Source organism: Salvelinus alpinus, chromosome 37, assembly GCF_045679555.1.
Source record: "Salvelinus alpinus chromosome 37, SLU_Salpinus.1, whole genome shotgun sequence".
In the NCBI taxonomy this organism is placed as follows: Eukaryota; Metazoa; Chordata; class Actinopteri; order Salmoniformes; family Salmonidae; genus Salvelinus; species Salvelinus alpinus.
The window spans coordinates 5,796,190-5,808,833 of NC_092122.1; the positions used below are offsets into that span (position 1 = coordinate 5,796,190).

General features: G+C 43.9%; 1 protein-coding gene across 5 annotated transcripts in view; it reads right to left on the reverse strand.

Annotated features, from left to right (window-relative positions):
• Nucleotides 1-440: 440 nt before the first annotated feature.
• dock4b (dedicator of cytokinesis 4b) overlaps nt 441-12,644 on the reverse strand; it is a 146,813-nt gene continuing 134,609 nt past the window's right edge. For 4 of the 5 annotated variants that reach the window (XM_071386971.1, XM_071386968.1, XM_071386969.1 and 1 more), the window contains 3 exons: nt 12,048-12,167; nt 10,845-10,906; nt 441-2,905 (listed from right to left, as the gene is read on the reverse strand). In XM_071386971.1, coding sequence (XP_071243072.1) covers nt 2,438-2,905; nt 10,845-10,906; nt 12,048-12,167 — 650 coding nt within the window. In that variant the 3' untranslated portion in view covers nt 441-2,437. The remainder of the gene's footprint in view (nt 2,906-10,844; nt 10,907-12,047; nt 12,168-12,644) is intronic. The other variant, XM_071386970.1, reaches the window with a different exon arrangement.

The following is a 12,644-nucleotide window of genomic DNA, read 5'->3' on the forward strand; positions in this document are numbered from 1 at the left end:
ACAATTACTGTATTACTGCGTCTATCTGATCGGGTGAAGGGTACTCCTCTTGGCGGTGATGTGACGTTATGAAGAGTGCCATCATCCAGGCCCTAACCCACCCAGCAGACTAAAGAGGAGACATTCATGAGATGTGTTCGGTTTAAAGGAATATTTCCCCCGTGTGCACACGTCGTCTTATCTGATCACGCACCAGTTCCTCATAAACAATTACATCACCTTGAGCGCCCACAGTAGGTGATTACCGTTGAATTGTGTGGGAATGACTTTGATGACACGAAGCTGATCCTGAATCGCGGAACGTTGGAGTACACAGAAGACCACTATAACAATTGAACAAACATGGCTGTACACATAGACTGTACAATGCAACTATTATAGAAGTAACTATCAATTCATTGTTTTTAACAGGTTCGAGCTGGGAATGATTTAAAGGTATGCTCGAGCAAAATGTTTTTATTACATAGGGCAGTTTAATGAGCATGTAAATGTGTTACTGTAGGTGTAGATACGCATTACTATAGACTTCTACACTCACTAAAACAGCATTTTTTGTGACATTTATAACAATAATTTGCTGTTCCAACATTCAAAGCTGTAAATGTGTTATTTCGTTAAAAACACAATATTTACAATAATAGTAATACACAAAGGTACTATATTTGGCATACTTACAACAATCTCATCATTATATAATTTACAATTTCTCAAGTACTGATTAATGTGAATATTTGATGAAAAAAATTCACAACAAATTAAAAAGGAAATGAGCCATACAAAAGTGAAACATACAAACCAGACCCAAGTTAATTGTGAAAACCGTTGTACTGAATTTAGTGATCAATATTACGTGCAATTTTAATTTATTTTCATTACAAAAACAGTGTGTTCTTCTCTTCATAAAACACGGACAGGAAACCACCTGACGCGACGACTGCCTAGACACCGTAGGACAGGAGAAGAGGACTCGATACCAGTACGCTCTGTCCACCACGTACTGTATGTCAAACACAGAGAGAACGCCTCAAACTAACTCGGCTGTACTGTACAAGCGTGACTATACAATGATTAGTTGAAAAGGTTTTCGAAAAAAGATTCGAAAAAATTATAGAACGGCAGCCCTCGTGTGTGTGTACGAGTTGCTGGCATTCACTGAGCGGCAAATAGAGGACATCTTTTCTACAATACATACTGCACTTCAAATGCCCATTGTGGTCGGGGGTTAACATTTTGAGAGTTGGAGTCCTTGGTAACCACTGCTAACGTAGATTCAATTTGTGCTAATATCATATCACCATTCCTTACTTTAACAGTTGCCATTCTTACACCCCCACAATGACTTTTCATCTAAATGACTGGATTTGTCTCAACGTCTGTTGTTTTCATTGTGGGCTAGTACAAGATCAGCTTGTCTAGTCAATTGAGTGTTTCCAGGTTCAGGATTCCTACTTTGTCGTTACAGCATACACACAGTACATCTTCCTTTGGCACAATACTTGGTAAAAACCCCAAAGATCCACCGTCACATACATACTACACTCCATGCAGGAGGGTTAGGGTGTGTCCACGTCTCTGGCCCCTCTGACAGCAATGGCCTCCAGTTGATTTACTTGGAACTACATACAATTTAGTGGCACATGTCAAATGCAAGAACTATGTGCATTGGTCAAAGGGGGTTTCAAAGACGGAAGGAGCTCTTTATGTCTTAGAGGGGAGTTTGAAGAAAAGTCAAGAGATTTGAGTGATTAAATATCACGAAGGGGGTGTATTTCAGAGTGACTTGTTACGACTACAAATTCTCCATTCCTACGAGGAAGGGATGTTCTATTACTGACCAAGAATAAAAACGTGGCACTGATTTTTAGCTATACAGCACTTTTCAAATGGTCATGACAATGAAAAAAATAGCCAAATAGGTCAATCTTTGCTTCCTGTTCCGGTACAACGTGGATGTATGTGAACACACCCTCAGCTACTACCATAAACTGAAATGCCTACGAATGAGACCTCTAGCACCTTTCAGCCATATAAAAAAGTACAGTGTACTTCATAAAACGTGCAAGACTCATGGATAGAAGACTCTTTCCAATACTTAAGGCAAAACACTTCTTATATATAACCAATATGTACATATTGGGACTATTACATCTATCAAAAATCTAAAAATCAATGCCTAAGTTTGTTGTGTTCATTTCTCTTCTGATAAACGTAGCAATTTACCGCGTGGAACCTACTGGAGCTAAAAGTGCGGAATGACAAAGTCAGTCAATGCAAAGCCCTTTCGAAAAAAAGATCTTCACAATGAGACAGACTCAAGAGTCTTGAGTCTGTCTTGGGCAGAGCCTGGGATTGCCAAATTGAAGAGAAGAAAAAAAAGTGCAAAACGCGCCAGTGGTGTCACCCATCAACCCACGAGGGTCGTAGGTCCTCACCCAGCCTATAGCTGGGAGACCTTCCTGGGGAGAGGTCTGGGTCTGGGGACCTGGGGCACCCCGTCGGCCCTGCGAGGGTCCGATGCTGGGTCCAGCTTCATGCTGCTAGTGCGTTGCTGGTGGGGCTTGGGGGGCAGGGCCGGGGGTTCCACACTGGGAGGGATGGAGAGACTGTGGGGCAGGGGAACCGGCCGACGAGGGTTGGTGCGCTCGTACACGCTGTAGGGCGGCGGCGTCTTGTTCTCGCGGCGGATGAGCTCGTCCGAGCCCGAGGAGACCGAGTTGGGCATGGTGGGTCCCTGGTGGGCGGGGTGGTCTCCAGTGGTTGCCTCGGTGCCCGACGCCTCGGACACACTGCAGCGACTCATGGAGGAGATGCCGCTGCTATAGCTACCAGAGAGGACGGGCGAGTTGGACACCAGTCCGGCCGACTGGCACTCAGTGGGTGAGGGCGTGAAGGGCGGCAATGAACTCTATGGAGAGACAGAAACAGAGAGACAATCAGAGACGACGGAAACAGAGACCCAATCAGAGGACCAAACAGAAATAGAGAACCATTCAGAAATGGAGAACCAACCACCATAGCTCAAACAGAGAGGGTACCAATCTCCTTAAGACTGCACATGTGTCCTTCACAGCCTAATGAGGTACAGCATAAAGGAACAATAAAGCCTATGAAGCGTAATCATAAAGACACCAGACAGATTGACAGCGCCACGCTGCTTTTTCCACCTCATCATACGTCAGTGCGCACTGAGACGGAGAAACACAATATGCGGCAGTTCCATCGTGAAGAATCCAATACGGTGTCAAAATGTTTTCTGAGAAATGACACGGAAATAGTGTTATATCTTGTTACACTTAACTGGATTCAGTGGAGAGCACAATTGACCTGTTATGTATGCTACAGTACGTCAGTATGGTGAGTATTTAGCTTCGGTCTTGTTGAGAGAAGTTACATGAATATAACTACTCTCAACAAGACTGAAGCTAAATGCTCGTTGATATGTTAATATTCCCCACATATCTCAAAGGCCTAGAGCGCGGAGCTGCCCCTCGCAGCACAATCAAAGAAGACCCCACAGCAGACCTCCAACAGGCCCCATTATCTCACACACACACACGCACGCACGCACGCACGCACGCAAGATCTGCGTTGTATTTGGGTTGCTGTTTGTGCCTCACTTACAATAAACTGCCAGTGCAAAGAACTGTATTTTATTTTCTAACAAAAAACAAGACTCTCTCAATGCAGGTTTGTAAAAGCCTGTTAATAAAATGTCACTCCTTCTAAAACTGTCTAGACACATGCAGACTGGTGCTAGATAATAAATGGCTCATTAGCAGAGTTATCTGACAGGCGAAAGCCAATGTGGATGAGAACATGAGACGACATGCAGGGGGAAGATAATTCAACTGTGGTTCAATACTGCCTGACAACCAACAGAGAAACCATATAGCACACAGACATTCAAAAGCACTGTCAGAACACTCAACAGCATTAGTAGGAGAACAAAAAGAGATGCACATACCATTGACACACACACACACACACACACAGGTATTGTCAGGCACACACGCACGTACACATTAGCTCTGACCCCTGTTAGTCGTCTGGTCAATTGTTTGGACGATAGGATGTTGGTCGACCGAGCTTTCTTTAGTCAAGTAGTCGCATTTGTATTTTTTATATTCTCACGGTGCAAGATGATTCCCTATGTTGCTATGTGCATAACGGCAAAATGAACCAGCATATTGGAGACGAGAACAATGTGGTGGAGGACGCAGCAGCAGAGACGAGGAAACAGCCCTTTCCTTAGCCTAACTGTCTAAGAAGTGAGGAGAGAGGAACCCCCGACTTAATTAGGTCTATGGCCTAACTGTTAAATGTGCCTGGCTTTATAAATCATCCATATAAACTCAGCGAAAACTCCTCTCACTGTCAACTGCGTTTATTTTCAGCAAACTTAACATGTGTAAGTATTTGTATGAACATAACAACTGATTCAACAACTGAGACATAAACTGAACAAGTTCCACAGACATGTGACTAACAGAAATTGAATAATGTGTCCCTGAACAAAGGGGTAAAAATCAAAAGTAATAGTCAGTATCTGTTGTGGCCACCAGCTGCATTAAGTACTGCAGTGCATCTCCTCCTCATGGACTGCACCAGATTTGCCAGTTCTTACTGTGAGATGTTACCCCACTAGTCCACCAAGGCACCTAAAGGTTCCCGGACATTTCTGGGGGGAATGTCCCTAGCCCTCCCACTCCGATCCAACATGTCTCAGACGTGCTTAATGGGATTGAGATCCGGGCTCTTCCATGGCCATGGCAGAACACTGACATTCCTGTCTTGTAGGAAATCACGCACAGAACGAACAGTATGGCTGGTGGCATTGTCATGCTGGAGGGTCATGTCAGGATGAGCCTACAGGAAGAGTACAACATGAGGGAGGAGGATGTCTTCCCTGTAACGCACAGCTTTGAGATTGCCCGCAATGACAACCAGCTCAGTCCGATGATGGTGTGACACACCGCCCCAGACCATGACGGACCCTCCACCTCCAAATCGATCCCGCTCCAGAGTACAGGCTTCGGTGTAACGCTCATTCCTGCGACGATCAACGCGAATCCGACCATCACCCCATGTGAGACAAAACCACGACTCGTCAGTGAAGAGCACTTTTTGCCAGTCCTGTCTGGTCCAGGGACGGTGGGTTTGTGACCATAGGCGACGTTGTTGCCGGTGATGTCTGGTGAGGACCTGCCTTACAACAGGCCTACAAGCCCTCAGTCCAGCCTCTCGCAGCCTATTGTGGACAGTCTGAGCACTGATGGACAGATTGTGCGTTCCTGGTGTAACTCGGGCAGTTGTTGTTGCCATCCTGTACCTGTCCCGCAGGTGTGATGTTCGGATGTACCGATCCCGTGCATGTGCTGTTACACGTGGTCTGCCACTGCGAAGACAATCAGCTGTTTGTCCTGTCTCCCTGTAGGCGTCTCCCTGTAGGCGTCTTAGGCGTCTCACAGTACAGTCATTGCAATTTATTGCCCTGGCCACATCTGCAGTCCTCATGCCTCCTTGCAGCATGCCTAAGGCACGTTCACGCAGATGAGCAGGGACCCTGGGCATCTTTCTTTTGGTGTTTTTCAGAGTCAGTAGAAAGGCCTCTTTAGTGTCCTAAGTTTTCATAACTGTGACCATAATTGCCTACCGTCTGTAAGCTGTTAGTATCGTTCCACAGGTGCATGTTCATTAATTGTTTATGGTTCATTGAACAAGCATGGGAAACTATGTTGAAACCCTTTACTATGAAGATCTGTGAAGTTATTTGGATTTTTACAAATTATCTTTGAAAGACAGAATCCTGAAATAGGGATGTTTCTTTTTGTGCTGAGTTTATATCTACAGAAATAAGACAGATCTTGCTTTTGTTGCCTGTTCGAGTGTTTATTTAATAGCCTACTGATTCCGTGAGAACCAAGCCTCATGCAACGGCAAAATGTCGGATAAAGCAATTTCACAGATTGCTTTATCCGACATATTTAGGCCTATATTTCCAATATCTAAGCTACTGTGTCTATCAATCAATCATTCATCCGTTCGTTCATTCCATCACACAGCATACGAGATATTCAGGCTTTGAAATGCAATCAAGCATTTTAGTTTTCAAATGAAATAACAAAAATGGAGCTTTGAATAATCAGCCAAAACCAAAAATAAACCACAATTCACGAATTCATGCAAATGTTTTAAGTCTGCCGTAATAAAGGCTTTATACATATTTTTCCCCCCATTAGAACAGACTCTGGTGTTGTTTACACTGTTCCAAATGGTCAGAAAGTCATACAGTAACAGTTTGGCACAGATAGTCACACAACGCTTGCTCCTATACCCTGCTTTTTCTTGATCTCCCGTAGTTTCCACAACCAAGTCAAATGTCTTCCACAGACTTCCCCTTTCCCTCCTGAGCAACCAGTAAACAGTTGCCCATTTGGAGTGACTTTTTCACGTCTTCCGTATCCATTTTGCGGTCACGTACTGCGTTCTGAGGTTGTTATAGCCAATTTATTGATGTGATTATGATAGGCTATAGGTCAGGCCCTGTTGGTTTCATGCATGCGATGCTAACATGTTTCACGTAAAAAAGAGCCACGGGATGAAGGAATATGTTATGTTTAAACAAATTAGGGGTTTCGGTAACAGAACTTTTCAGTCAGAAACAAGAAAGAAACTAAATGGCTGACATGATGTTACAGCTTTAGCATGCACAGCGCAATAAACACTTGCTGTGCTGTGGTGCCTTTTCACTGCAGTAGGAGGAGGAGAGAGAGACAACATGCGCCAGTCACACAGGCACTGGCTGTCATTTTTTTAACACAATATGACCATCGGGCTCTTTCTTGAGTCATTTGTGTGTCGTAATTATTTAATCAAACATGGTGCTTGAAGCATCAGACAAGCTCGGTGCATTTCTAGTTAATGTTATTCAAACACATAGGGTGTGTCTATTTATATATGGAAAAATCAATTGGTCGAAAGAAGGAGACGACTCTCGATATACCAAGATTTTTGTTGTTGTTGGGGACAGCCCTAACAGACACTATATACACAAAAGTATGTGTGCAGTGGATTCGGCTATTTCAGCCACACCCGTTGCTGACAGGTGTGTAAGATTTAGCACCCTGCCATGCAATCTCCATAGACAAACATTGGCAGTAGATTGGCCTTACTGAAGAGCTCAGTGACTTTCAACGTGGCACCGTCATAGGATGTCACCTTTCCAACAAGTTTGTGAAAATGTTGCCTTGCTAGAGCTGCCCTGGTCAAATGTAAGTGCTGTTATTGTAAAGTGGAAACGTCTAGGAGCAACAACGGCTCAGCCTTGAAGTGGTAGGCCACACAAGCTCACAGAACGGGACCACCAAGTGGTGAAAAACGTGGTGAAAAAAAATTGTCTGTCCTCGTTTGCAACACTCACTATCGAGTTCCAAACTGCCTCTGGAAGCAACATCAGCACAATAACTTTTATTATGATTCATGAATGGGTTTCCACGTTTCATCTACCGCGCTGCCGCAGCCTAAGATCACCACGTGCAATGCCAAGCGTCGGCTGGAGTGGTGTAAAGCTCGCCGCCATTGGACTGGAGTGATGAATCCCGCTTCACCATCTGGCAGTCCGACAGACAAATCTGGGTTTGGCAGATGCCAGGAGAACGCTACCTGCCCAAGTGCATAGTGCCAACTGTAAAGTTTGTTGGAGGAGGAATGTCATTGGTCATTGGAAGAAACATTTTAACGCTACAGCATACAATGACATTCTAGACGATTCTGTGCTTCCAACTTACTGGCAACAGTTCGGGGAAGGACCTTTCCAGGTTCAGCATGGCAATGCCCCTGTGCACAAATCAAGGTCCATACAGATATGGTTTGTCGAGATCGGTGTGGAAGAACTTGACTGGCCTTCACAGAGCCCTGACATCAACCCCATCGAACAACTTTGGGATGAATTGGAACGCCGACTGCGAGCCAGGCCTAATCTCCCAACATCAATGCCCAACCTCACTAATGCTCTTGTGGCTGAATGGAAGCAAGTCCCCACAGTGGAAAGCCTTCCCAGAAGAGTGGAGGCTGTTATAGCAGCAAAGGGGGGACCAACTCCATATTAATGCCCATGATCTTGGAATGAGATGTTCGACAAGCAGGTGTCCACATACTTTTGATCATGTAGTGTACATACAAAGCTCCCTTGGCCTCAACCCTCAACACCATATCTTCACCAGCAGCCAGCCCACAACCCATAAAGGATTCTAGCAAAGGTACCGGGCAGTTATTTCATAAAATATGGAGAGAACTATAAATACATGTAGTTGTACCAGGTTCAGGGATATATAATGAAGAGGCTCTTCCTCTGGGTACATAGAGAGGGAGCTGGAGGGTTGTTATGGTCTTAAGAATTAACAAAAAATCAGGCGAGAGGACCAGACTTGAATGCAACACTTTAACCTGTTACCTTGAACGCAGCTCCCTAGCAACTCAACAAGCATCAGCTGCTACTCATTGCTAATCGGACTCCACTCTGTTCTGCAGTGCATGTTGCGTGGTGTTGCTAGCCTTTTGAAGTCTTGCATTGCTCCTTCTCTACCTTCTATCTGGTATCTTTTAGGTTCTTCCAAGGATCTCCTTGGAGTGATTGCCATCACCACAGCAGCCTATCTACCACGGCCTGGCGATGATGTCTACCTGAGACTCAAAGCCAAACCCTACCTTGGATCCTTCATCTGCAGTCCTCGACTTCATCCGGTCCATTCTCATTCCCCTCCTGAATCCTCATTCTAACATCCATTCCATTTCCTCAATAAATATTCTAAACCCATTTTAATGCCTGGTACTTAAACTCGTGAAATTGTGTGTGTGAGTGGTTTAGTGGTGAGAAGGATGCTGTTTAGCTGGGCTGGCTGGCCACTGTACTGCCAACTGGATCAGTGTCATCTGTCACAGCCCAGTAACCACACACTCAAAGATGGACGCATGCATGCAAAAATACATACACCACGTACAAGCACGCATGTATGTACGCAAACCCGCACACATTCAGACAAGCATGCACGCAAACAGGATCAAATGAGTCATCTACTGCTGGAATGAAGGACTCTGGGTTCTGATCCCATGCTGTCCTCTTGACCCTATTTGTAGTGCACAGTCCACTCAGATTAGCATCATCAGAGATACACCAGAGGGCACTTACAGTTCAAGTCGGAAGTTTACATACACCTTAGCCAAATACATTTAAACTCAGTTTTTCACAATTCCTGACATTTAATCCTAGTAAAAATGCCCTGTTTTAGGTCAGTTAGGATCACCACTTTATTTTCAGAATGTGAAATGTCAGAATAATAGTAGAGAGAAGGATTTATTTCAGCTTTTATTTCTTTCATCACATTCTCAGTGGGTCAGAAGTTTACATACACTATTAGTATTTGGTAGCATTGCCTTTAAATTGTTTAACCTGGGTCAAACGTTTCAGATAGCCTTCCACAAGCTTCCCACAAAAAGTTGGGTGAATTTTGGCCCATTCCTCCTGACAGAGCTGGTGTAACTGAGTCAGGTTTGTAGGCCTCCTTGCTCGCACATGCTTTTTCAGTTCTGCACACAAATTTTATATAGGATTGAGGTCAGGGCTTTGTGATGGCCACTCCAATACCTTGACTTTGTTGTCCTTAAGCCATTTTGCCACAACTTTGGAAGTATGCTTGGTCATTGTCCATTTCGAAGACCCATTTATGACCAAGCTTTAACTTCCTGACTGATGTCTTGAGATGTTGCTTCAATATATCCACATAATTTACCTACCTCATGATGCCATCTATTTTGTGAAGTGCACCAGTCCCTTCTGCAGCAAAGCACCCCCACAACATGATGCTGCCACCCCCGTGCTTCACGTTTGGGATGGTGTTCTTCAGCTTGCAAACCTCCCCATTTTTCCTCCAAACATAACGATGGTCATTATGGCCAAACAGTTCTATTTTTGTTTCATCAGACCAGAGGACATTTCTACAAAAAGTACGATCTTTGTCCCCATGTGCAGTTGCAAACCGTAGTCTGGCTTTTTTATGGCGGAATTGGAGCAGTGGCTTCTTCCTTGCTGAGCAGCCTTTCAGGTTATGTTGATATAGGACTCGTTTTACTGTGAATATAGCTACTTTTGTACCTGTTTCCTCCAGCATCTTCACAAGGCCCTTTGCTGTTGTTCTGGGATTGATTTGCACTTTTCGCACCAAAGTACGTTCATCTCTAGGAGACAGAATGCGGCTCCTTCATGAGCGGTATGACGGCTGCATGGTCCCATGGTGTTTATACTTGCGTACTATTGTTTGTACAGATGAACGTGGTACCTTCAGGCGTTTGGAAATTGCTCCCAAGGATGAACCAGACTTGTGGAGGTCTACAATTTTTTTTCTGAGGTCTTGGATGATTTCATTTGTTTTCCCATGATGTCAAGAAAAGAGGCAGTGAGTTTAAAGGTAGGCCTTGACATACATCCACAGGTACCCCTCCAATTGACTCCAATTGAATTATGTAAATTCGCCTATCAGAAGCTTCTAAAGCCATGACATAATTTTCTGGAATTTTCCAAGCTGTTTAAAGGCACAGTAAACTTCTTACCCACTGGAATTGTGATACAGTGAATTATAAGTGAAATAATCTGTCTGTAAACAATTGTTGGAAAAATGACTTGTGTCATGCACAAAGTAGATGTAGTAACCGACTTGCCAAAACTATAGTTTGTCAACAAGAAATTTACGGAGTGGTTGAAAAACGAGTTTTAATGATTCCAACCTAAGTGTATGTAAACTTCCGACTTCAACTGTAAATGCAACCACACACACACACACAACACCAACCTTTTGTGGCGATCTGGACGTTGGGACTGGGGACTGCGACCTCATAGTCTTGGCTGAAGAGCCTGTTGACAGTCAACCAGAGAGAAACAGAGAAAAGAGGGCACGTTTAAATCCTGCCACCACTTTGGACCAGTCGACTTGATGACACTGGAGTGAGTCCTCCACAGCTGAGGGCTTCAGTAGGTTTGGGCATCTATGAATCAAATAATCGCACAGGCGCGGGTCCTTAGTCAGCACTAAGCTGTTTATACATCCAACAGCTGTTCTTTGGAGGGCAAAACACTCAATTCAACGCTACAACAGGGGGACAAGTCAGCTCTAGTGAATCACAAAATAAATATAAAGCTCAAAAAAATATAATAACAAGTCTAAGTTTACTGAAATGGTCAAGCTCAGGGTTTGAGAAGTGGGAGTTTGGGAGTTGTGTGCACTGCGTGTGTGTGTGTGTTTGTGCGCTGCATGTGTCTGTTTGCGTGTGTGTAGGCCTGCTGTTGTGGGATTTAATGAATGAGAAGGCTCATCTATACAATCTTATAGTATAGTTGAGTCTAACTGGTTACAGTTATTATACTATATAGTTACAATTATAGAGTAGCAGGCGTCATAGCAGAGGAAAAATATATCCTCTAGGCTGTTGTTGGTTTTCCCGCTCAGATAAAGGGCATTCATAAAGTAAAGTATTCGCAGCTTTATGACGTGAGCTTGACCAATTTATTTGTACATAGGGATTCTACTGCAATCAAAGTCAATCATATAGATTGTTTTATGTTTTTTCTCCTGGACCAAAGCTTGTCAGATAGTCAATTATTAAACCTTTATTTAACTAGGCAAGTCAGTTCAGAAAAACAAAATATTATTTACAATAAGGAGAAGGAATAAATAGCTTGGGTACTGGACTATTTGTGTACTCAACAGTGCTAGATGGTTGCCTTTGGCAGGACAATAAGTTGGCTAGAGCAGAAACAGACAGGCACCCAGGCTAGAATACAGACCATTATTACACAGTATGTGTACATCATGTGAAGGAGAAGTTATTTATAGAAGCAAACCAGGAGGAACAGAAGAGAGCAGCTGAGTTTATAGCAGAGAGTTGACAGCGTGACAACGAGCCTTGTAAGAGAGCAGGTGGAAGCACCAGGTGTCAAAAGATGGGGGAAAGGATTAGTGCCATTCCTCATTGGTCGAGTGTTCTGATTGGTTTACCTGAGTATGGTGGCCTAGGAGGGACAGGGGGACAGAGCAACTTTCCCACAGAGTCAGAGAACTGTGTGTTGTTGACCTCTTTTACACTGTCTAGACTCCAGCTACTGAAGGTGGGTCTCACTATGTTGGTGTACAAACATATAGACAGACATGCATCAATCACTGCTCATTGAGTTACAACACAACACATCAGAACACAACAGATGATGTAGACCAGAATCTAGATCTATATTAGTAATCATAGTGGATAACAGGAAATGTAATAACAGAGGTAGGGATTCGTGTCCGTTGTTGTAACTGATGATTTATGACACAGTTACTACATTTCAAGATTTTCTTAGCCTAAATATAAAGCATGGTCAGATGGAGATTTGACAGACTGCACCTTTAAATTTGTTGGGGTGGCAAATAGCCTAGCGGTTAGAGCGTTGGGCCAGTAACCGAAAGGTTGCTAGTTAGAATCCCAGACAAGGTGAAGATTATTATTATTTTTATTTATTTTTAATCGGTCAATGTGCCCTTGAGCAAGGCACTTAATCCTAACTGCTCCATGATCCCTGCTGAATGGCAGACCTTGGGTGTGACCGAGCTCTCCGA